The sequence below is a fragment of the Tachysurus fulvidraco genome, chromosome 26 (assembly GCF_022655615.1).
Source record: "Tachysurus fulvidraco isolate hzauxx_2018 chromosome 26, HZAU_PFXX_2.0, whole genome shotgun sequence".
In the NCBI taxonomy this organism is placed as follows: domain Eukaryota; kingdom Metazoa; phylum Chordata; class Actinopteri; order Siluriformes; family Bagridae; genus Tachysurus; species Tachysurus fulvidraco.
In genome coordinates, this window is record NC_062543.1 from 2,626,935 (window position 1) to 2,652,892 (window position 25,958).

A 25,958-nucleotide genomic window follows, 5' to 3' on the forward strand; every position below is an offset into this window, starting at 1 on the left:
GTTCAATATGATCAGCTTCAGAAAATTAAACTATTTAGCTGTGATGTTTAGGTTCTTGATGCAGACTTCTATCTTTTATATCTCAGTACCCCAAAAAATGAAATAAGCATTAAATAGGAGGATAATTATCTGTGGGGTGGTGTGATGAGGCCTGAGTTCCTGTTAGCACCTCAACATTTGACCTGCTATGTTTTTTCCCCGCTTAATTTACAACTGATCACTAAATTTGTGCTTGTTTAACCCGTCTATAGAAACATTGATGTTTCTCTTTCCGCCTTTATAGATGGAGTTTGATGAAAAGGAGCTGCGTAAAGAGATCAGCTACGCTATCAAGAACATTCATGGCATCAGGCACGTCTTCTTTCCATCGTTCCTTCGAGTCAGAGCGGTGTCCGTCTTTTCCACCTGTCTGTCTTTGAAGTTTGATTTAATCACAAAATCTAATCATCTTGGCTCCTCTAGTCTTGTTTTAACTTCTGATTGAAGACAATATTTATAAATTGTAACCAAGAAAGAGAAGCTTTTGCTTAGAATGTTTGTATTTATTTATTTATTTAAATCGTTAACCTGTCTCAATCAAACCTGGGGCTGGCGGTGTGTGGTTTCTGAGCATCTGATGCAAAATTTCATCACAAGGCATCACTGGAAAGGACAGAAACCAGACAACTAACTGATTAATTTCCTAAATATCACCATGAGTAATTATCCCTATACCACAAAAGATACTCTTGCTTATATTCTTGTGTTTTATGGGACATCTGGGGACATTTCAAGAGTCCTTTATAACTAACCGTTCCTTTTCTTTTCACTAGTCATAGTTGAACATGAACAGACAACAGAGTCACGGTGTCTGGATTGCAAGAACATGTATTTAGACCTGCTGATGTATTTTATGAGCGACGACTTCAGCCGTAAATCGTACTAAATCATATTAACACTCTTATTTTTTGCCTTTCAACCTCTCCTTTTTTCTCTTCCCCTTTTTTTTCACCTACGGACCTGTCTGTTTCCTTTTTGACGGGCAGAACTGGGCTCTTCACCCCGGACATGGCCTTTGAGACCATTGTGAAAAGGCAGATCGCGAAGATTAAAGAGCCTTGCCAGAAATGCGTGGACATGGTCATTTCTGAGCTAGTCAATACCGTTAGGCAGTGTACAAAGAAGGTAAATCCCTGGTGGAGGGTCATGATGTGTCCCAGCTTCCCCTAAACTGGCTGTCTTGTACCCACGGGCCTGTCGCTGGGCTGTAGTGGGGCAGTGGCTAGCGTGTGTGTGTGCGCGTGTGTGTGTAAGTGTGTTTGTGTGCCTGGCTGCAGGTTTTGGTCAGAAATGAGATGAAATGAATGGCCATGGCATGGTCAAAATAGTAGCTGCCTGTACTGGGTAGAAACATCTGGGTGCTTAAGTCTGACTGCTAGGTGGAAGTGAAGAAGAATACGAAGGACTCTTTAAATTTATTAGACGGCCGGGACTTTTACTTTTTAAATCACTGACCTACCTTATTACTGTTGCTACTCTTAGATGATTAGACAAAAATACAAGTACAAATTAATTTTAAAGCTATTGATTTAAAATTTAAAGTCTTTCCAGTTATGATTAGATTAACTTTATTTTAGTAGATAGCTAAAGTTAGACCACAACAAGCTTGTATTACTCGATAAAATTATCTTGATAAGATAAAAAACCAGTAGCAAGGTTGCTAACATGCTACCTATCATGTACTGTAATTAAAGCTAGCAGATGCATGCTAATAATAGGCTAAGCATTACATCTGTGCAAGCGATAACCTGCCTGTCTGTCATTGAGCTATCTATTAGACAATATTATGTAATTATTACATCTTATATGTTCACCAGAGCTGGCTAAATATTACATTCTTTAATTAAGAACATACTGTAATTGTATACTGCACTGCAATTGTATGTTTTTTTATATGCTAGTTAATATAGAGCCAGATTCGATAGCATGCTAGCAATTTAGTTAGGAGGTGCTACTGTACCTAGAGTTAGGTCTGCTATTATTGTGTAGTACAGTAGGTTTTAGTTAGAACATTAGGCTAAGTCTTACAGTGTGTAAATAAAAACCAGTAGCCATTCTTTGCTAGCATGCAAGTTAATATCTGGCTAATCTAACTCTGTGTACTAGACCTAGAAGCCTGATTCACAAGCATGCTAACTTAATTAAGCTAGTTAAGCAAAGGTTCACTAGCATGGTAGATAATATGAGAAGAACAATTATACTGTTGTTAAATGTTATGGCTAAAAAGGAGAATTAAAATACTTCACAAGCAAGCTAGCTATTAGGCTAATAAATATTGTGTTTAGCTAACATTAGGCCAACTAGAGTTTTTGGTTATTTTTTTATGCTGGCCTTTAAAATTATTAAATTTCAAAATGTTTTTTTTTTTTTTGTTTTTTTGCCATATGACCCAGTCCTATTGAAACATTACAAGTAATTGTAAACAAATAATCAGAGATTTAAGTGCCTAGCATACAAAATCCAAAGCATGTTATACCCTGTGATTAAGCTGCTTTAACTACGATTTCTACCTAGCATTAAGACTAGCACCCAGACACTGCTTGAAAGACTGTAGCGATGCAAATTTACGTCAGTCAGAACAAGCATAATAATTTACAGCTAACAAATATGTGAACTGTATGGAAAGAAAAAGAATGCAAAAAGAATTGCATTTCCCTTCTTCTACTACAAAACCAATAGGGACAAAGATAGGAGGTTATTAACAAGCGTTAACACCCGGATTAACAGCCGCCTGAGAGCCGCGTTAGCACTCTGTAACAGTTCCCACTGCTCCAGTGTGGATGTAATGGACTGGCTCTGGTTTTGGTGGTCAGCTGTAAGGTTGGGGTCATGGAGAGCAGAATGTAGAGGGTCTCTGACTGGCGCGAGTGTGCAACGCTGCAGTCTAAATTATTCCTGGCTTCAAGCTGTTGGCCCGTGGACAGCAGGCTGAGGTTTCCTCTTTCTCTTCTTCTCTCTGTGGGAGGGAGATCTTGGCTCGAGCCCTCTGACGAATGGCTTAAAGACAAACCAAATGTCTCACTTGCCTTTTCTTTCCTCTGTGCTGTCTTATCTGTCCTTCCATCCTCCTCACCTCTTCTTTTTCTCTTCTTCATTTTCCTTTCTCTCTTATACTCTTCATCGTTTCAGACGTTTTTTTGCTTCTCATCCTTCTCTTTTATTTTATTCCTCCCTCCATCCATCCACCTCTCGTTTTCCCTCCTTCTCTTCTCTCTCTCTCTGTCCTGTGCTGTGCCACCCACTTCCTCTGCAGGACGGGCCTGTTTACCCCTGACCTAGCCTTCGAGGCCATAGTGAAAAAACTGATCCAAAAGCTGAAGTCTCCCTGCCTGAAGTGTATAGATATGGTAGTGAGTGAACTGACCTCCACCATACGAAAATGTAGTGAAAAGGTAATGCAGAAACAAGATCCTCGTTCGTCTGAGTCACCATGGGTACGGATAGACTGATGGCTGGATTCGTTAGACTTTTTTTTTTGTTCGGTGTTAGGGAACAACGGTTTATCTCTTTAGGCTGAACCCAAATGAATATGAACATAAGATTTGCAGCTGTTCTATTGTCAAAGCTCCTCTCATACAGAATGATTTAACACCTCACCAATCAAATTTAAGAATTCACCAGCACAGTAGTATAATAGGCTAAGCCACATAGTTTGTGTTAAGAAATTTGTTTGTTTTTCCTGTTCCTCCTGTCTCTTCTTTCCCTTTTAGTAGTTTGTCCTGATAACTGATCCTTTCTTCTTCTCAAAGGCATTTGTTTCCTCTGCCTTGTAGAGCTGTTAAAGTAAGACAACGTGTTTCTGATTAGGGTCGTCTCTAATCGTATTTTCCGTTCCGATTGGTCTTGTGAAAGTGTTCAGGCTTTTTATTTCAGGACGAGGATATGATTACACGCTTGCTCATTTTACTGGCTTTATGAGTCATTCAGAACGAGTCTGTTTGTATGCACGATGCAGATATGAGCCAAATCTGTAAGTCTCTGAGCACACAGTCTCAGTGGTATCTCCGAATAGTTTTACCTTCGGTTAGAACCAAGAAATGGTAGGAGTTGAAAATAAAATGATAAGCTATTAAACGAAACGCATAGTGCAATAATATAATGAAATACATCCATAAAACAATACATTGAATAAATAATAGTATATAAAACTGTAAAAATACAAACAAAAAAAAACTTTTACATTAACTTAAATTAAAGATGTATCAAGGCAGGACTCTTTTTTTTGGTCTTGTAATCTAATCTGGCACGTTTTGAAAATCTAATCTAAATATTTAGTGCAAAGTTTAACGTTGAGTTTCACCCAGATTTCCTTATATTCTGAGCTTTTGGGGCAATTTTAATTCAGGAATTAGTGGGGTTTTCCTGTGTGCTCATTTTCTAGCCAAGTACAAACAACCTGAGTAATCTATATAAGCTCCATGCTAGATCCCGTTTGTCCTCTGGCACTTCTTTTCAACATTTGGTCCTCTGGTGTTTCTCCGCTTCGTCATCAGACTAAAGTCTTCTATATTTGAGTGCTGCTACATTACACACTTAAAAAACTATTTTAAGAAATGTAAGCACAGTGTGAAAAAATGTTCATAGTTTGTATAGAGATATATATGTCATTTCCTGTTCTGATCATTGAGACATTCTTCTCTTTGTGTAATTAATGGATTCTCCAATCCTTCGCATTTACGGTTAACTAATACTCGTAAATCCATATCGTCGTTTCACTGAGTCAGAGTCGCTTGATGTTGTCAAGGAACCAGAGGAGGTAAAGGATTGAGAAATGTATCCATTTTTATCGCGGAACTCTTGCACTAGACAGGATAACGGAAAACACTAAAATAGCGTGTAGACGCTCCAGTTAAACACGGCTTGATAGATTGGTATCAGTAATATATTTGCAGGAACCTGAGTTTCTCTATCCCAATCTTTCTTTATTCATTTAATGATACTGGCAGACAAAGTTGTTTAAGGTACTACAGATATCCCCTGTCCTAACTTCAGCGAACAAACCCGGGCCTTGTACAGAGCCTTGTGGTACACCTTAATAATATCGTGTTTTCCTTAACAATGCTTAACTAGCAGCATACAGTACAGTATGTTCTACCTTTAAGACCCAATTGAGTCCCTAAAAGGCAAAATCTGTCCAGCATCAGTCAGTCTATCCTTACCAGTTTTATAATTATTAATCTCATTCCTTTCTATTTTTATTCATATTCTTTATCAAGTCACACACTAAAGATTTTATTTGGTTCTTTTACAATTTACAGCATCCAAATTGTCTCAGTTTCTTTGCATTTTGTATTCATGTCCTGTCTTTCTCTCACTTTTTGAACGTTTTCATTTCTGTTACTTTTCCCATTAGTACTTTAGGAATAATTTGAGTCGTTTTTGTGAGATTACACATTTCAAAAATAGATATCTGAGTGAATTTGTTGCTAACGTTTAGGTCGGTAGGTCCTGTTACACTCACTAGCTAAAACCAATAAAAAAACATCTGTCTCTGCTTTTCTCCTCTTCACATGTTTGATTATTTTTTTTTCTTTGGACAGTTGGCCTCTTGTGGATTTCTGCAAACACAAATCGCATTAGTTTACGCTTTTGTCCCACGTCAGCATTACAGCGCTGTACAGTATTTCGTCAGACGTTCTTACACCGAGTGACTATAGCACCGTAACATGGGTCAGATCTTGCATAATAATTCATGAGAGGATGTGACTGTGCTGAAAATCCACATGAGGTCACTTTGATCTCTTCCAACATCCTCTCTTCCCTCTCTTTCTCTCTTTCATTTCATTCGTCCAGTGCATGTATAAATGTACTGCTCATGTCTGTAAGCAGTCTTGCTTTTTTTTTTTTGTCCTTCCCCGTTTGGTTTTTGCATTGCTGGACTTGACTGAAGAGTCTGTGTGTGTTAAAGTTTGGGAAAGTGACTCTGCATGAGCCAAACATTTTAATGCACCATTAACTTAAACAGCTCCAAGAATTAAAATGGTCCATAAAAGATATTAAAACAGGGTGCTTTCACACCTATTAGTTCGTTTGATGAGAACCGAATCGCTGGGATGTTGAATCTTTAAGGGTTTTTTTTTTAATTGATTTGGTTTGGATTCACACTTATATATTATAAAAGAAACCAACAAGCATGTAGGGCATGAAGGGCATGAAGGACGGTAACTCGTAAACCTCTTTTATTTATTAATCAGAAATACGGCAATGGAAAAAGGTGAACAAACGTTTGTTGAAGTCACAAAAGCACAGAGGAATAGATAGACTAGATAATGACATAAATGATAAGTTTCAAATATTTTTGTTGTTAGATCCGAAGTTTATGTTCTTTTTATTTTCATCTCGAGAACACTTGACTTTTCTGCATTGATACGCCTCTGTCTATCGGTTCAGTTTCCCATCCCGAACGACTTTTTCACCAGCGATCTGCGCTTGAAAGTAGACCGAGAACTCAGATCGTCAGTTTCGAACGAGGTCGAATACACACCAGGGTTCAACTCGAATGAACTAAACAATGTGAAAGCACCTTTAGTGTCTCATTAATAGAGTCTCAAGACCTCAAAACAGACACTGTTTTTGACACATTTTGTCAAACTCTTCTATATAAAATCAGCCAATTGATTCAATCACCTGCTAAATATCAACCTGTTGAATAAGGAGTGATGAAAACCTGTTATTTTCACACGACATGGAAAAAAATGCACCCATCAAAACTAACAGGATGAAATGAAATATGAAATTAATTTCAATAGACAAAGACAGCTCATTGATAAAGAATTTTATGCAGGAGTGCACCAGTTAGTTAGTTTTATTCTTCTTGTATGTGGTTCCTTTATATTTTATATATCTGTGCATTTGAGCATTAAACACAGGGTTTAAATCCAGCATGTTTTGTAGTGCCATGTGGTTTGTATGTTGAGGAAGACACCAACAACGGGCCAAGTGTATGATACATTTGCTCTCTGCCTTGCATCTTGTCTGCATGTGTGTGTGTATGTGTCCATAGCTGGCTCAGTACCCCATGCTGCGAGAGGAAATGGAAAGAATCGTCACTCAACACATCCGTGATCGTGAGAGTCGTACTAAGGATCAGGTGAGGATGCGCTACAGCGATGTTACACATGCATTTCCCTTCACACTGGCATAAGATTTGCATAAATATTATAAGCGCTGGATGCTTTACGAAAGGCTTAGGAGGCGTCGTTAGAGATAACGATTATCAGGGAAGTCTGATCAAGATTTTTATTTTTATTTTTTGAGAAAATCAATAGACGCTACACGTACCGTGATATACATGTTAAATGTTAAAGGAGCATATGAGCTTCATAAATAAAAATAAGTGTCCTGGAAATGATTCATCTGAAAATATTCCATTCTCTTTCATTTAAATTCACTTTCAGAATTTCAGAAGATCACTCAATGGTTCATCGGTGTGCTGTTAAAGATATGATGGTTTCTAAGATAAGGGTAAAAAAATGAAAGTTCTTTATGTCGTACATAAATCATATACAGCAGAAGCTCGGCATATGAACACCCTCCATTGTAAATTTTCGCCTTAAGAATTGAAATTTTGCAAGAAATTTGCATTTGCATATGAAGCACTTTTGGCATACGGACAAACCGAACGCTGGCTAATTTCAGTTGGCTAGAGTCAGTGCAATGCCAAGAGAAGTTTTTGTCATTCAGAGAACTACTGTTTCAAGAGACAACCCACGATACCAACGTTTGCTTTCGGCATGCATTCAAAAGAATTCCAAAATTCAATACGTGATCTTTCGCATGTTTTTTTTTTTTTCTTTAACAGATTAGTGGCATGGGTGGTCTATTCTATTTTTAGCCCAATCTTAGTACCACGACTTTGTTAGTGTTTGTGGGTTCTTTTGCATTTTGTGTAAGATTTAGTGAAGACTTAGCACCATGGGTACGAAGAAAGTTAGCAAGGACGGTAGCACGAAGAAAAGAAAAGCACTTTCATTGGCATTCATTGCTAAAACATTGACATCATTATTAAACATTAATACTGTAATAAAATGTTAATTAACATTACATTATTAACATGACTAATTTCTTCTAGAATAATCTGTAAACTGAAATTTATATAACTGATCATTTTTAAGCATTTTTCCACTTTTGATCACAAGGTGATGCTGCTTATTGACATCGAGCTGGCTTACATGAACACCAACCATGAAGATTTCATCGGATTTGCCAAGTGAGTTTACATATTTCAGGGACGATCACGCTGAAAGTTTCATATCGCTGGAGAAATTTCTGGATTTAGATACGGCACTTTGCAAATAACAGGACAGACATTAGAGAGAACCATTTTAAAGCGAAAAGACGAGACGTAAAATTGTTCTATAAACTTGTACACTCAGGTATCTAAAAGTGTTCATACATAAACATTTCTATTGGAAAGCAAAAAAAAAGGAGGTTTGAAAAAGAAGAAAATAATTTGAAGTTAAATTAGTAAAGCAGGTTTCGACAAACTATAAATAGATTTCGGTATAAATTCGACAGCAGTTTATGATTTTTTTTTATTTTCCAAGCACAATTTTGGAAATTTAAAACTAAACGGAAAATAGTTTTAGTTTTAAATTTCCAAGCACAATTTTGGAAATTTAAAACTAAACGGAAAATAGTTTTAGCTGTTATGTTTCCTACTTTAATAACATATTTCCATATTTAATAACATATTTAATAACACTTTAATGATGGCGATAACTTTCGTGATCAATTTTCTTTTTATATATTTTACATTTCAGTATCATCTTTACAACAAACTTTCTTTTTATGTATTTATTTAACTTATCCAGAACTGTCAGTTATTAAAACATACACGTTCGGTTATAAAAAAAATGAGCATGAACATTTTTTTTGACAAATAAGTATATAAATTTAAAAAAATTATACAAACTTTAGGGTTTCCTCACAGATAAAACTACATTTTAAATTCACATTTATTCATTTAGAATTGTAATATTTGTCTCATATATAATTTATATAATATCCATTGCTGCCCCCCCCCCCCCAAAAAAGAGAATTGTACACAAAAACAATATTTAGTTTCTACTCCAGATCTTAGCATTAGTTTACAATAGCCAACAATTACACAACTACGGAAAATTTAATCAGCTGAAATAAATTTTTCTTTCTCATTAGTGCGCAGCAGCGAAGCAGCCAAATGAGCAAGAAGAAGGCGGCTGGAAACCAGGTAAAATCTGTATTCCTTACAGCGCCATCTTCAGGACTGGGTGCAGATACACACTTTACTTCTCTCTATGTTGTCATCATTCTTCTCAATAGTTTTAAACACTATTGAATTTAAAGCAATAGTTCAGCCAAAAATGAAATTTGCCCATTTGACCTCAATTTTACCTCAAATGCTGTCAAGCTAAAGCCTGTTTCTACCGGTTTAGTATTATGCATGTATAGCAAAAGCATTACGCACTCGATAACATGGCTACTGACACTATAAGACACACTGTTACGCATAAAAGATAAACATAAATGGACAAAAATATCACAGAACTAAAAAAAAACAAATTTTCACAGCGAACATTATGCTTAGCTAGGAGGTATGGCTTACATTTTGAAGGAGATGTAGCGTAGTTAAAGTTGACGTTGTTTCTTTTGTTAACATTATTAATTTTTTAATATAGATATAGTATAAGATATCACTCAATTTGGACAATCATAGTTAATGATTAGTCCATAGTCTAATTCCATAGTCAATTTGGATAATCAAGTGGGAGCTGTGAGAAAAACTGGTAGCTACAGTATAAGATATTTTCATTAGCCTCGGCACAAAACTAGCGTACGTCCAACATCACACAGCTGCTCGACCGCCACGGGAGTAGAAGGAGTTTACGTTGTGTGCGTTTTGGCTGAACTCTTCCTTTAACTCTTTGTATGTCCTCATGTGTCATGTTGCCTGAAAATAATGTGTGTTTCTGACCCTGTCCATATCTCCTGCATTTTGTGTTTTCTTCTGTATGTCGTTTCATGCTGCTTCTTCTTTATCAACTGGTCCAGGGGCAGGTTTGTGCTCTCGCTCTTACCAGTTGAAATGAAGAATTTTCTGTGGAGAAAACTGATCCCAGATCAGTTATATACAATGATAAGAAAGTCTCTCTAACATTTTATTTAAACCTCCTAAATAATGTAGCGTTTCGTTTCAGGCAGTTATTGAGGGCAGGATTCTTTTGCCCGTCCTGGGTGATATTTTCGGACCCTAGCGCCGCTGCAGTAGCGTAGACGTACATCCCTGTAGTGTGTATTATGTAATTGTGCAGCTATTTTGGAGAGATGAATGGATCTGACAGCATTCCTGAGGCTAGCGTGACTAGCAGCAGCCATTTTTTTTGCACGCAGGTGGTCAGGACATTTGAAATGTTCTAGACATAAAATTGCCATATTAACTTTTTGTTTTTTTATCTGAACAACAAGCCATAATCATTTTATTCTACATGGTTTTTCTATTGTTGTTTCTGGAAGCCACAAGGCAAAAAAGGCAGTAGATGACAGTGAATGTCTTTTTTTTTTTTTTAATTTCTTTCCTTTCCATTTGAGTGCAAAAGTTTACACCCCCCTTAGATTTCGATTTCAAATGGAATAATCACAATATGACAACAGAGGAGGACGGGAAAGAAGCAATCAAACAGAAATTAATTATTTCTTTATTCACTATATCTCTTATTTTAACTGTAAAAATGAATTTTATGTCTTATACATTTTGTTATTTTGTCTAAGGGGGCACAAACTTCTGCACACCAAGTATGTATTTTATTTTTCCATTTTTTTTGTTGTCCTTTTTGTGTTTTTATAATCATTTATACATTTTTTTCCCCTTTGCCTCCTCTGCTCTAGGATGAGATCATGGTGAGTACTGTTCTTATATTCATGATGGTGTGCTAGTGTGCGTGCGTGTGTGTGTGTGTGTGTGTGTGAGTGTGTGTGTAAGTGATATAACTAATGGAGATGACAGGTGGTTCAAGCATCTCCCACACACTGGGTGTAATTTAAAATAAAAATACATTTTAAACTTTTAAACTGGAGTCTGTCTTTCACTCCATACAAACCCAAAAGCAGGCTACAGAAACAACACAATTCAGGCCTTTAAACAAAACGTGTATTTGGATCATCTATATTTGTGCATGTCTGTGTCGTGTGGTTAAAAATTCCAGACTTTCTTTTCTCAGCTGTGTGATTTTGTGCTCTGAAGTTAAGCACAACCAAGTCAGCTGTGGGTAATGATACAGGTTAAGAGAGTGTAGTTTATCGTGTGGCCCTGAGGATATATTATACCATAATGCTGCTGGATTCTCCCTTCTGATTGGTCAGAAAGTGTTGATTGGTTTTCTGTAACATCATCGCTGACAGTTGTGCAGCTGTGCATTATTACCTTATATGTTTCCATAGTAACAGATAAAGGATTAAGGGAAAATGTTGTTTTATATTGGTGTGCATCTGTGTGTGTGTGTGTGTGTGTGTGTGTGTGTGTGTGTGTGTGTGTGTGTGTGTGTGTGTGTCTGTGTGTGTTTGTGTGTGTGAAACACACACTTTATAATCTCTGTGTATTCTGTTTCCCAGGTCATCAGGAAGGGCTGGCTGACAATCAACAACATCAGCATCATGAAAGGTGGCGCTAAAGAGTACTGGTTCGTGCTAACAGCCGAGTCACTCTCCTGGTACAAGGATGACGAGGTGAGCTTTACTTCTACTCTTCTTTTTATCCCACGTGATCAAATAGTAGCCGTCGTAGAACGTTCGAAGGAAACAGGTTTTAACGTCAATAGCATTTGTATAAATTGATATAAATATCAGCAGCGAATGCAACAGATGATGTCATGGAACAAATCAGTCATATGTTTTTATACACTTCTGTATCGTGCTTTGTGTTTCCACATTAGAAACACATGTCTGTGGAATGGGAAGTAAAAACCGATGCTTAGATGCAACACAATTGTCTCTTGAAGAGGCGAAAAAAGTCAACAGTACTAAACATCTCTGCTGAAATATAAACAACGCAACAATTGCATAGATATTGGTGATGATTTGTCTTTAGTGTTTGTCGTGGTGGATGAACATTACTGTATATCCTTATTATTACTAGGAATGTAGTAGCTCAGTGGGTAAGGTGTTGGACTACTGATCAACAGGTTGTGAGTTCATATCCAAAGGGTTGCCACTGCTGGGCCCCTGAGCAAGGCCCTTAATGCTCAGTTATATTAAAATGAGTTAAAAATGTGCCACGGTTTCTCTGTGCTCTCTCTCAGCACAGTCAAGCAGTTGTTATCCTCATTTCATCCACATACAGCTGGTGCAGTACAAAGTGAAGCGAAACAACATTCCTTCGAAGCCCGTGGTACTACGCTACATAGACGCACAGAAAAATAGTCGATAACCGAAAGTGCGGCGCCGACCAGTACCCAGTACCGTAGTGAATAAGGTGCAAAAAGTACATAGAGTAAAATATTCAGCATCAAGTAAGATGTAGGTTCATTTTGTTTTAGTGTTGTAGCAGCAGTCGATGTCATGACAGATAGATAGTTCCTGCCTCTGCACACCTGATTTTTTGCTTATCGTCATGTGTCGTTTGTTAGCTGGTGTTCTCTGTTTAATGTTTTTTTTTTTGTATGATGTTTTGTTTTTTAGTTGCTCAGTTTTTCCCTAGTGTTTTCCTGTGTTTGTTGATTTTGTTGTTTGTTTGTTTTATTAATAAAATAATAATAATGGCTGTCTGTTTGTTTGTCTGTCTGTCTGTCTGTCTGTCTATCACGTAGTGGCTCGAACCCTTAGATCTAAATCAGGGGTCGGCAACCTTAAACACTCAAAGAGCCATTTGGACCCGTTTCCCACAGAAAAAAAAACACAGGGAGCCACAAAACCCTTTTGACATCTAAAATAAAGACAACACTGCATATATCGTTTTTTACCTTTATGGAAAGTATAGAAAAAAACTGTAATGTGTTGCATTTATGAAATCAATGAACCGCTATCGAGTAAACCAAATTTTTAGGCAAACAAAAATATTTTGAACAGTTTGAACTAACAACTCGTATTCGTGACATCAACATTTTAACCTGCCGGATGCAGCAAACCAAAAACGCGTCTGCATCTGTGTCGGATTTCGCAAGTCGGCAGTTATGACGCAAATTATATTTTGCGAGTTATATTTTGAGCGACAAAAAAATTAAACACGGTTTATTTTAATGTTGCAATAGCATCATGATCTTAGAATTTAGAATTACATTTTTTAAAAAAACTAACTAACTAAAATAAAATAAATTTAAATTAAATATTTATTTTCCAAATCTACAGGGAGACGCAGCAGAGGGATGAAAGCTGGAGCTGCGGGTTGCCGACCCCTGGTCTAAATGATATCAAAAGCAGATTTTATTGTATCTGTCGTATAAATCAGCAGGTTTATGTTCATAGTAAAAAATATGGTTCTACATTTGAACAGAATACAATGGGAATGTGGCTGAAAACCGATTTATCTAGAACGATAACGTGTTCGAAAAGAAAAAGAAATTCAGCTATGTATATGATATCCACTATTTATATTTTTGAGAGAGCTTGTCGGAAAGATTCATGATACATGACCCGCAAGGCTAATTTATAAATTAAGCTGCTAGCATGTTTGTACTTTAGAGGCAGGTACTGACAAATGCTGTATATATATATATATATATATATATATATATATATATATTTATATATATATATATATATATATATATATATATATATATAAAGCAATACTCATTACTAGCTGAGTTTGAGGAGCTGTTGGAAATTCATATATTTCTACCTTTAGAGACATTGTATTCGAGACACATTCAGATTTAGGCCATGCCCCCTTTTAGGGGTTAAACAGTTCCAGATTGATTTAGCATTACAGAACACCCAAGAGCCCAGAACATCCTGCTCTGGCATTTTCTAACGTGTGTGTCTTATCGTAGGTTTAATTTTCATTTAAAGCTTTCTTCACTCTCAGGATCGCATCATTACTGTCCATTTACTTCAAATCAACTTTAGATCAGTAAAGTGGAAAACCACCCTAAGACATCCCAGCGTGCTTTGCTTTCACTTACGAGCTGGCGCCAACACAAGCATTACGCACCGCTCGCCAATATGTTTTACTTTTAATGACCGGCCTTTTATGTGGGATCGTTTAGATTGATTTTTTCCAAAATAGAAATGATCTCAATTGGATATTATATATTTTTTTAAGGCGTTCCAATTTGGCTCGGTCGCTTTCTGCTGACTTGGCAAGTTTTTAAAACAAATAAATAAATAAATAAAAAATCCTTGTAGAAATTCTTTCCACTGTGGTAAGATTTCTGGTAAATGACTCTTGTTGGACTCGGGGTACAACATTATTTTTGACGAATATGATGTGTTCAGGATGAACGTAGGCCGAGAGTTCATAGATTTCTCATACCACCTTTATATAAGAAGACATCAGGACGGCCTGGATGGTAATTCTGAGCACTTGAAGTGTGAGTGTGTGTGTGTGTGTGTGTGTGTGTGTGTGTGTGTGTGTGTGTGAGAGAGAGAGAGAGAGAGAGAGAGAGAGAGAGAGAGAGAGACTCACTGAAGCTGGCACACACATGTGCATACCAGAATCTGGTGCAGTCAGTGGCGCCTCGCCTGTTTCCCTCCAGACTGGGGCTGCTTCTCATAAACCTTTTAACTTTCAAAGTGAAACGGCAGGGTAGGATACGGTAGGGAAGTGTGTGTGTGTGTGTGTGTGTGTGTGTGTGTGTGTGTGTGTGTCTGGTTAGCTGGTTAGGATAGCCTTAATGAGGAGCATGTGGGGTAACGACAGAGAAAGAGGGGATTCTCTGGTGGTCTATTATCTCTAACACAAAGTCCCCTTCTCTTACACACTGAGGGTCGGACCTCCATCCACCTCCTCCCTCTTTCTTTTTCTCTTCCACATGTATTTGTTTTAATGTGAGATGGAAATGCCAGTTCCTCAGAGCACAGGGACAGAAAACTTACACAAAACTTAAACTTGCAGGTATAGCAGCACTTTGTCAATGACAATAATGAGAACTGACTTCCATTTCCACTACATTTGTCCAGGCCTGGTGTGTGTGTTTGTGTGTGTGTTTGTGTGTGTGTGTGTGTGTGTGTGTGTGTGTGTGTGTGTGTGTGTGTGTGTGTGTGTGTGTGTGTGAGAGAGAGAGAGAGAGAGAGAGAGAGAGAGAGAGACACTCTCTAGACACACACTCTGTGCAGGCGTGTTTGCTTTTCTTGGGTGGCACACGGGTAACTAAGGTCAAGTCCCGTGCCGAGGCGATTTACTAAACCCATTGCTCTTTGTCTAAATAATAAACAACATCCCGAGTCGTGTCAGTTCTTTAGATTTGTTTCTTTATTTTTCCGTTTTTTTTTAAATGGCATCCGAGGTTATAACGGCTATAGCGGAAACTCGTCGGTTGTTCCTAACAAATCTGTGGCGGCTTTCTCACATGAACTTTATTTTCTCCCGACCGTAAGATCCGTAATGAATGTGTAGTTAGAGTTCTTTTGGCTTAGTGTGGTTTTTTAGCATATTACTGAAGCTCTCTGTGTGTGTGTGTGTGTGTGTGTGTGTGTGTGTGTGTGTGTGTGTGTGTGTGTGTGTGTCTGTGTGTGTAAGTGTGTGTGCATGTACTGTATGTGTGTGTTTAAACCCAGTAAATATTTATAGCCTTTCCCTACATCTCAGCCACACCGCATCCAGATTTTTTATTTTATTTATTTATTTTTGCTTAAAATTAATCTTTTTATTTTTAATTATAGATTTTTAGCTTTGCATGCAAATTTTTTTTTTAATTTGTTCTCTGGAAAGCATGTGTACAGTAAAAAGTCACCATCTCATACGGGATTCCAAGACGAATTTCAGCAGAATCCTCTTGGGAACCTGTGATGTAAGAGTGTACTGTACATGTAAGCGTGTGAGTTGCACAGCTCCGGTTCTTCAAGAGTTCTTCAAACCTTCTTTAGATCATTGAGGTTTCTGAGGGTTCAGCTTGTGACTCTTCGTGAAAGAGAAACTTCGGGTTTGTATTAGAGAACAATCTGAATCCTGTGAAGCTTTTAGATTGAAGAGTACAGAGAGTAGAAGTCTAACTTATACCTGACATATGAAATGGTTCCTTTTCAGAGGAACAAACCAGGAACCTTTCTGAAGCTTTGTATTAAGGTTGCATTAATATTTGTTGCATTACCTCTTTTTCAGGTATTCCTTTTAGGTACCAGAACCTTTTTTTAACTGTAGTGTCTTATGGTACTAGATACTTTTTTTAAGCCTAGTGTTTTTTTAAAGTGTTTTTTAAAATACCAGGTACTTTTTAAGTCTAGAGTTTTCTGTAGTTCCAGATAGTACCTTTTTAACCCTAGTGTTTTTAAGGGACCAGGTATTCCATTTAGGTAACAGGAACTTGTTTTATTGGGAACTATTTTAGTTATAGTGTTTTTTATGGTACCAAGTATTTCTTTAAGGTTCAATGGTACTTTATATAATGAATTAATACTAATTAATACTAATTAATCCTAGTGCTACTGTTTTTTGTTTTTTTTGTTGTTGTTTTATGATATTTAATTTTATAAGTCTAGAGTTCTTTTTATGATACCAGAGCTTTAGGGTTCAGTGGTAGTTGTTATGGTAACAGGTACATTTTAGCTATATTTTTTTTTATTGTACCAGGTACATTTTTAACCCTGGTGTTGAGGTACCAGGTATTTATTTTAGGTACCAGGACTCTTTTATTGAACTGTTTCGAATTGTTTTTCTTTCTTTCTTTCTTTCTTTCTTTCTTTCTTTCTTTCTTTCTTTCTTTCTTTCTTTCGGGATGGAGGGAGGAAGGAGTGAAGGAGGGAAGGAGGGAGGGAGGAGGGAGGGGACGGGGGAGGAAAGGATGGAGGGAGGGAGGGAGGGATGGAGGGCGGGAGGAGGGAGGGAGGGAGGGAGGGAGGGAGTGAAGGGGGGGAGGGGGGAGGGCGGAGGAAGGCTTACTTTCTTTCTTTCTTTCTTTCTTTCTTTCTTTCTTTCTTTCTTTCTTTCTTTCTTTCTTTCTTTCTTTCTTTCTTTCTTTCTTTCTTTCTTTCTTTCCCTAAAACATTTAATGCAGATTAAAAAAAAAATCCTTAATTATCTAAAAGAACCTCTGAGGAACTCGTCTGTTCTGAGAGTGTGAAATGTGACACATTATTTATTTAAAAGTTCTCGAATTAATCCAATTTTTATTATTTTTTTCTCAACAACTCTCCTCTCGTCTTCCCTGTGGTTCACTTCTCTCGCTCTCAGACTCTTTATAGCCCTTCTGCTTGCCGGATTTTGGTGCTGTGGGGTAAATGGGGGGTAGAGAGGGGAGGTGAGTGGGGTTGGTGGTTGTGGTCTGGTTTCTATTACCAGACATGCTTTGAATCAAGCGAACCCAGCGTTCCCCAAAGCCTCGCAAAAACTGTGCAGACATGAATGAAGAAAAGTCTAAATGCACGAGCCAACACGATCCCCTCTCATTTCACTTTCACTGAACCCCCCTCCATTTATCTCACACGCACACACACACACACACACACACACACACACACACACACACACACACACTTGTATTACCGCCTGTGTAGGGTCGTTCTATTAACATCTGACTTATTGTAGGTAAACAAATATACAATATGGTTTAAAATAAATTTAAATAAAAAGTTAAAAAAAAAAAAAAAAGCCTAAGATTGATTTTGGCGTGATGATAAATTTTGGGACCAGCAAATAAAAAAAAATATATTATGTATTTTTATCACTAACCAAAAGGTACTTCTAGTTATTTATTTATTTATATATTTATGCATTTTCATTTTATTTATTTTTTATTTATTTTAGTATTTTTTAATTTACTTTTTTTCTTTTCTGTCTATAGCTATAATCACTGGGACATTTTGTCCCCTCAATGAGCTAAATAGCTAAATACATTCACACACACACACACACACACACACGCACACACACACGCACACACACACACACACACGCACACACACACACACACACACACACACACATGCCCACAGAGACTTTCTGGCCGCCAAAAATGTGCACATAAGGTTTATCAACTTTATTCGGCTTTGTCAAGGAGGCATTTTTAAAGGCTAGTTTTTTACAGCTTCCAGCACACACAACACACACACACACCACACACACACACACACACACACACACACACACACACACACACACACACACACACAAAATCTTACTTAAACCTTGCTAACCTTTTTTTTTAGTGTTTTCTTAGAATATTACCTTATGGACACCAACCTTATATCAGAATGTGTTCTTAAATGCACACACACACACACACACACACACACACACACACACACACACACACACACACACACACACACACACTTAGACTGGTCATTGTAAATTGTAACCTCAGATGATTCACTTAGCTTGGGATACCTCACAAGCACCAATTGAAAACGGTGTGTTTGTGTGTGTGCGTGCGTGTGTGTGTGTGTGTGTGTGTGTGTGTGTGTGTGTGTAAGAGCAGGCATTTTTATTGAATCTGGCACATCTTCATGAGCAGATGTAAAGCAGTCATCACCAACATTCAGTTCATCAAAGCTTTCGACCGAAGCTAGTTCATCAGCTCTGTTTGTTGTTATGCTCTCTCTCTCTCTCTCTCTCTCTCTCTCTCTCTCTCTCTCTGTCTGTGTTTAGTGATGGAGAGTTTTGAGCTTACCTTTTCTTGTACCAACAAATATTTCTTTTCATTTCTTTTCTTTTTTACTTTTTTTTGCTGGCTTTTGGGTTGGGTCACTTACTTTTAAGTCACATCTAAATATAAATGATTGTTTATATGGCTGTGGGATTTTTTTTATGGGTTGCCAAGTCATGCTGTGTCACTCCTGCGAGTGATAAACTGAGTTTAGTGCCTTAATCATGTCTGGAGGATTATTAACTCTTTCCTCTCCAGTAGAGTAACAGGGACGCTGTCACTGCATGAGGAGGGTAAGATGATAAGTTTATTCATTTCAAATAAAAAGAAACACACATTTCAAGTGGAATCTGATGGATTTTATTTAAAAATTATACAGAACATATACAGAAGTTGCGGATTGGAGGAAGGTTTGCGTCGTCAGTGATGACGAAGGCCGACTCTCGCGCTTCCCCACCCAGCCTAACCAATGTGCAGACTACTGTACAACCGCTACTTCCTGAACAGGTAGTCTGAACACTGGGCAGGCGGGACAGGTCAATGTCCTCTCTGTTTCAGCTTTCTTGCTGCATTCAGTTCCCATTTGCACACACGCACACTCACGATCGCTCGCATGCAGGACGTCTGGTTTGTCCAGAGATTATAGAAATCTGTGTGTGTTACCATTTAAGTGAGAATCCGTGGCTCTTGGTGGTGAAGTGCTGCTTTCGGCGCTCAGTCCTGCCTCCTGTGGAGTGCAACACATTCTCAGGTTACATCTTGAAAGCCCCTAAAATGTTCCTCAAACTAATAAAAGTACCTAAAAGCAATAACGTTTCCTTAATCTGTCATTTTAGATCTGATCTGATGCCGGTCCGCATGCAGATTTAGCTTTAAAAGATTTGCCTAGCCGCATGCTCGACTTGGAGACGTGCCCTCGTTGACCCCCGTCTCCATCCCGGCATCGTGTATAGAGTAAAATGACAAAAATGAACAGATGCATCGCCTGCATGAAACACTCACTCACTCGTTCCAAACGCTCCGGGATTTCCCTCCTCTCAGGACTCTGGAAAGAAATTCGACAGAAGAGATGAACTCCCAGAAGATATACGATTTCATTAAACTCTTTTTTTTTTTTTAATATTCAGAAAAGTGTCGATATGGATAAAGATAAAGATCAGCATATATTTTGACTTTTTTTTTTTAATTCCATTTTCAGTTCTAAACGTTTAGAGAAAACGTCCGCATCGCTTGAACAATACTTTACCTTATTGAGTGCAACACTGTCTGGATTCAGCACAGATGTTTCTCTTCACGCTTCACCCATCCCCGTCCCTTCCTGTGCGTCTTCCCCTCTCCAGTCAGACTGAGACGTTTCAGCCGGTGCCACTTGAAGTCAGACCGCCAGGCCGTAAAAGTTAGGAATTATACAAGTTATACAAGTTTGGGTCTGTCTCCAGGCCTTGAGGTTGGTCCCAGCATTGAATTCCTGAGATTTTCCCTTGAAAACGCGGCATCGATGCGTTCTGATTTGGAAAGAAGACAGAGAACAGAGCGCATCGTCTCGTTCCTACCGGGTGGCACAGCGGCAACTCGTAAGCTTGACGTGGCAGAGTGCAGTTAACTTTCCCAGTGAGAGAGAAGGAAAGAGGGAGATGGAGGAGAAAAAGGAGGAGCTAACTTTTTTCTTTCTTTCTTTCTTTTTTTTTTTTTGCTTACCCCCGTCCTCTGTCTGGCTTTTTTCCCCCCTCCCGCTTTTTTGGGGACGCAGCAGGAAGTGGTGGGTCAAAGGTCAACAGGAAGTGAATCGCATTAATTTGCTGCATGCGTCTTGTGTAATTGTAAAAGGGGGGGAGAGAAATGGATTGGTTGGTCCGGTCCGATATTTTAGGGGGAGAACGTCAGTCTGTGTGTGTGTGTGTGTGTGTGTGTGTGTGTGTGTGTGTGTGTGTGTGTGTGTGTGTGTGTGTGAGAGGGAGGGAGGGTGGTTGGGGTGTGTGTCAGCCCGTGTGCATGTGTGGGAGTCGGAGTGGATGACTCTTGAGGCTCCATGGCTTTGTAGCTGCTGGAGGAATGTCGGAGTTTCTTGGCGAGGAGGCAGGGTTGTAATAACTCCAGATGTGCAGCCCTGTGGCCGCTTTGCTCGGACTGCTGTGTTTTTTCTGCTGAAGCTGATTTCCTTTCCCTGTCCAGAGCGAATAAAGAGGCCTTTATGCTGGTCGTGGAGCGCTCCACACAATCCCACTACCAGGTCCAGTACCCCCACCAGCAGAAAGTACAGATAGCAGTTTGAGTAGCGGGAGTAAAATCTAGAGCAGATGTAGCGCACGCATTAGTTAGCGATCTCTCAGCGCTCTGATGTGGCTACATCAGCCAGACTTCAGGTTTGGGATGCATCCTGGAAAGGGTTTTCACGTCTGTTTCTCTATCAAACCATAATGCACGCTTTTCATTTCTTCTCCTTTTTTTTTTTTACATCTCTCCCCTTTGTCCTACTTTCCTCTTCATTCTTATTCCTTTTTTTTTTTTTTTAAAAAATCAAGATCAACCTCTAGACAAATCATTTCCATTAATAAACATAAAACAGAGTGGAAAAGTTTTGCACGTCATGATTTCTGAGTAGAAAAACAGCATTTTCATTTTTAACGGCATTTGGTGATCGATCACCAAAAACGTCCGAGCAGTTCAAATGAAATCTAAAACATTAAATTAGGATAGTAAAAAGAAACAAAAGATTATCTCATTGCTCTCTGGTCAGGAAGTCGTCAAGCAGACGTTATATGAGAATATGCACGCATTCTCTGAGAAAAGGAGACTTTTTAAAAAAATTTTTTTTTTTTTTATTCTGAGCATTTTTGTGGTTTGCAATAATGTGAGAAACAGGAATGTCAGTGAAACCAGAAATGTCTCATTGTTCCTTTTGTGTCCTTTTCCATTTTTTCATTTCAAGGGTACACAAACTTTTGCACTGCATTTTATATAGTCGAAAAGTATTAGTTTAACCAGGGCAGAGCGACTGACTCGGAAAAAAGCCAGCGAGATGGGCGGCATTTCGACCCAATTTCTGAGAGGTGACGGTGTTTGTTTTAGCTACGATTTCTCCTCTAGAACCTGAACGCTTCAGAAACGGCTTCCTCTGGGAGCTGGGTCAGCAGTCTCGCACTTTTCACAGTGAAGCCAAGAGAAAGAGAGCGAGAGACGGATGAGGAGGAGGAGGAGGGGAGGGAGAGACGATAAAGAGATAGGGAATGAAAGAGATGTAAAAAGGCGGCGGACGGATGGAAGACGCTGTGTACGTACCGACTATATTTCCGCATTTTTTTAATTTTTTTATTTTTTTTTTAACAGACATTTGTTCGATAAAGTCGTGTTGCGCTTGGCTCGGCTCGGCTCGCGCCACACCTCGGTGGAGTGATGTTAATAATGAGTACTGTACGTGTACTGTATAGCGTAATAAAAATCGCCATGTGGTTCGAATCAATTTCACAGTTACGAGAGAAAAGAGTCAGGGCTGAGAGAAATCTCTAGAGAGCTGTGAGGCTTGTGAATTTCAACGAGCTGGAGAGAAAGATAAGGAAAAAAACACAATCCAGCCTGTTGCTGTGCATTGTGTGTGTGTGTGTGTGTGTGTGTGTGTGTATGTGTGCTGTATAGGTACATACAGTACCTTGCAAAATTATTCATACCCACTGACCTGTTCCACATTTTGTCACATTACAACCACAAACAAAAATGTATTTGATTGGGATTTTATTTGATAGACCAACACAAAGTGGCACATAATTGTGAAGTGGAACCAATTGCCTTCAGAAGTCACCTAACTAGTAAATAAAGTCCACCTGTGTGTAATTTAATCTCAGTATAAATACAGCTGTTCTGTGAAGCCCTCAGAGGTTTGTTAGAGAACATTAGTGAACAGACAGCATCGTGAAGACCAAGGAACACACCAGACAGGTCAGGGATAAAGTTGTGGAGACGTTTAAAGCAGGGTTAGGTTATAAAACAATGTCCCGAGCCTTGAACATCTCACAGAGCTTTGTACAATCCATCATCTGAAAATGGAAAGAGCTTGGCACGACTGCAAACCCACCACCAAGACATGGACGTCCACTTAAACTGACAGGCAGGCAAGGAGAGCATTAATCAGAGAAGTAGCCAAGAGGCCCATGGTAACTCTGAAGGAGCTGCAGAGATCCACAGCTCAGGTGGGAGAAAAAGTAGTCGTGCACTTTACAAATCTGGCCTTTATGGAAGAGTGGCATAAGAAGAAAGCCATAAGTCTTGTAGGCGACACAGCAGACATGTGGAAGAAGGAGCTCTGGTCAGATGAGACCAAAAATGTAACTCTTTGACCTAAATTCAAAATGCTACTGTATGTGTGGCGGAAATCTAAAAGCACATCGAACACACCTGAACACAACATCCCCACCGTGAAACATGGTGGTGGCAGCGTCATGTTGTGGGGATGCTTTTATTCAGCACGAACAAGAAAACTGGAAAGTGGATGGAGCCAAATACAGGGCAATCTTGGGGCAGAGGTTCACCTTCCAGCAGGACAACGAGACATGGTCCAAAAGACTATGACACTGAAAGTAGAGACATGGTCCAAAAGACTATGACACTGAAAGTAGAGACATGGTCCAAAAGACTATGACACTGAAAGTAGAGACATGGTCCAAAAGACTATGACACTGAAAGTAGAGACATGGTCCAAAAGACTATGACACTGAAAGTAGAGACGTGGTCCAAAAGACTATGACACTGAAAGTAGAGACATTGTCCAAAAGACTATGACACTGAAAGTAGAGACGTAGTCCAAAAGACTATGAAATTGAAAGTAGAGACTTAGTCCAAAAGACTATGACACTGAAAGTAGAGACATTGTCCAAAAGACTATGACACTGAAAGTAGAGACGTGGTCCAAAAGACTATGACACTGAAAGTAGAGACATGGTCCAAAAGACTATGACACTGAAAGTAGAGACTTAGTCCAAAAGACTATGACACTGAAAGTAGAGACATTGTCCAAAAGACTATGACACTGAAAGTAGAGACGTGGTCCAAAAGACTATGACACTGAAAGTAGAGACTTAGTCCAAAAGACTATGACACTGAAAGTAGAGACGTGGTCCAAAAGACTATGACACTGAAAGTAGAGACTTAGTCCAAAAGACTATGACACTGAAAGTAGAGACATTGTCCAAAAGACTATGACACTGAAAGTAGAGACGTGGTCCAAAAGACTATGACACTGAAAGTAGAGACATGGTCCAAAAGACTATGACACTGAAAGTAGAGACTTGGTCCAAAAGACTATGACACTGAAAGTAGAGACTTAGTCCAAAAGACTATGACACTGAAAGTAGAGACCTAGTCCAAAAGACTATGACACTGAAAGTAGAGACGTGGTCCAAAAGACTATGACACTGAAAGTAGAGACATTGTCCAAAAGACTATGACACTGAAAGTAGAGACGTAGTCCAAAAGACTATGACACTGAAAGTAGACACGTAGTCCAAAAGACTATGAAACTGAAAGTAGAGACTTAGTCCAAAAGACTATGACACTGAAAGTAGAGACATTGTCCAAAAGACTATGACACTGAAAGTAGAGACGTGGTCCAAAAGACTATGACACTGAAAGTAGAGACATGGTCCAAAAGACTATGACACTGAAAGTAGAGACATGGTCCAAAAGACTATGACACTGAAAGTAGAGACATGGTCCAAAAGACTATGACACTGAAAGTAGAGACATGGTCCAAAAGACTATGACACTGAAAGTAGAGACTTAGTCCAAAAGACTATGACACTGAAAGTAGAGACATGGTCCAAAAGACTATGACACTGAAAACGTATCTCACACACACACACAGTTTAAAACCGCTTTCTGCGTATCACAAGCGAACAGAACGAAGAAGGAGCATCTGGAGTTTCAAATCATGGCTGATGAGATAAACAAGTGTGCTTTTTTTTTCCCCCTCAAGATGTATGATCTTTCTCTGATGCATGTTCAGGCTCCATGAATGAAAAACGAGAGAATTGAAAGCAGGGAGAGAAAAAAGCGAGACTGGAGACCGTTTTAGCAATTTGAAGGAAATGAAAGAAAATTTTCACATTTACTCTAAATGTAGTCGATCAACCAGAGACGTCTGATGTGTGTGTGTGTGCTTGCGTGTGTGTGTGTGTGCTTGCGTGTGTGTGTGTGTGTGCGCTTGTTGTACAGAAACTGTAATGCTAATGTAACTAACAAGTAACGAAAGTCTTAAACTATCTAGAACTTTGTTGTAATTTTCTGTCTCCATGATGTGATTGGATTGAGGACAGTGGGTTGGGGGGGGGGGGTAAATGAAAAAAGGAAGGAAATACATTCAGAAAGGAAATAAATGCAAAAAGGAAGGAAATAAATTCAGAAAGGAAATAAATGCAAAAAGGAAGGAAATAAATTCAGAAAGGAAATAAATGTGAAAAGGAAGGAAATAAATTCAGGAAGGAAATAAATGCAAAATTTAAGGAAATAAATTCAGAAAGAAAATAAATGCGAAAAGGAAGGAAATAAATTCAGGAAGGAAGGAAGGGAGGAAATAAAGGCAGAAAATGAAGGAAGGAAGGAAATGCACAGGAAAAGAAACTTTTCTCTTTGTACGTGTCAGCTGACTCTCTCCTTAAAACTGGCCTCAGTTATACATGTATACAAGCCTGACTATAAAACAGCTCCTAAACTCCGACCCTTTCATTTTCCTCCAGTTTACAGGCGCATTAGCCGATCCCGACTCTCCTGCTTTGATATGCTTTAAATCCGAGGCTGAACTTAAAGCACCGCGGTTGCTGGTCGTTCTTGTGCATTTTCTCTAAACAATGTGAGCTGAAAGAAAAAAAGACAGGAAAAAAAACTACGGATCGAGGCGTCTATTTTTCAGGAAACCTCCTGCATCGTTAACAAGCCGTTGCCCTGTTATTAAAGGCTTCAGAATGTTCACATGCTTTTTATAGGAGACTCAGTCGCAGAGGTTGGAGTCACGGCCATGCGGATGTCACTGAGATGACTGCGGTCTCGAGGAGTGAACGGAGGAAAAAACTCACTCGCTTCAGCACAGACGCTCTATTATAAAGAGTCTTTTTTTGTGTGTGTGTTATTAACCTTTTATTGTTCAACAAGCAGTGAAACAAATGAAATAACAAACGGTTAAATTCTCTGTTCGGACTGTCGTCCGTACAGTAACTA

At 38.7% G+C, this 25,958-nt stretch overlaps 1 protein-coding gene and 1 long non-coding RNA gene across 17 annotated transcripts in view; one reads left to right on the plus strand and one right to left on the minus strand.

Annotated features, from left to right (window-relative positions):
• The window catches only part of dnm1a (dynamin 1a), a 59,101-nt gene that overhangs the window by 14,560 nt on the left and 18,583 nt on the right, over positions 1-25,958 (plus strand). For 9 of the 16 annotated variants that reach the window (XR_003439101.2, XR_003439100.2, XR_003439095.2 and 6 more), the window contains exons 9-16: positions 284-351; positions 1,026-1,164; positions 7,043-7,129; positions 8,178-8,248; positions 9,199-9,250; positions 10,072-10,077; positions 10,906-10,917; positions 11,629-11,742. Coding sequence is in view for 13 of the 16 variants with exons in the window: in XM_027136735.2 (XP_026992536.1) it covers positions 284-351; positions 1,026-1,164; positions 7,043-7,129; positions 8,178-8,248; positions 9,199-9,250; positions 10,072-10,077; positions 10,906-10,917; positions 11,629-11,742 (549 nt within the window). In the remaining 3 variants the exon portion in view is untranslated. Of the gene's footprint in view, positions 1-283; positions 352-1,025; positions 1,165-3,292; positions 3,432-7,042; positions 7,130-8,177; positions 8,249-9,198; positions 9,251-10,071; positions 10,078-10,905; positions 10,918-11,628; positions 11,743-25,958 lie in introns of all 16 variants that reach the window. The other 7 variants (XM_047809300.1, XM_047809303.1, XM_027136736.2 and 4 more) reach the window with 3 other exon arrangements.
• Positions 19,093-20,440, minus strand: LOC113636567. Its single transcript, XR_007139606.1, has 3 exons — positions 20,002-20,440; positions 19,762-19,800; positions 19,093-19,482 (listed from the first exon to the last, which is right to left on the minus strand). It is a non-coding gene; the product is annotated as an uncharacterized LOC113636567 (long non-coding RNA).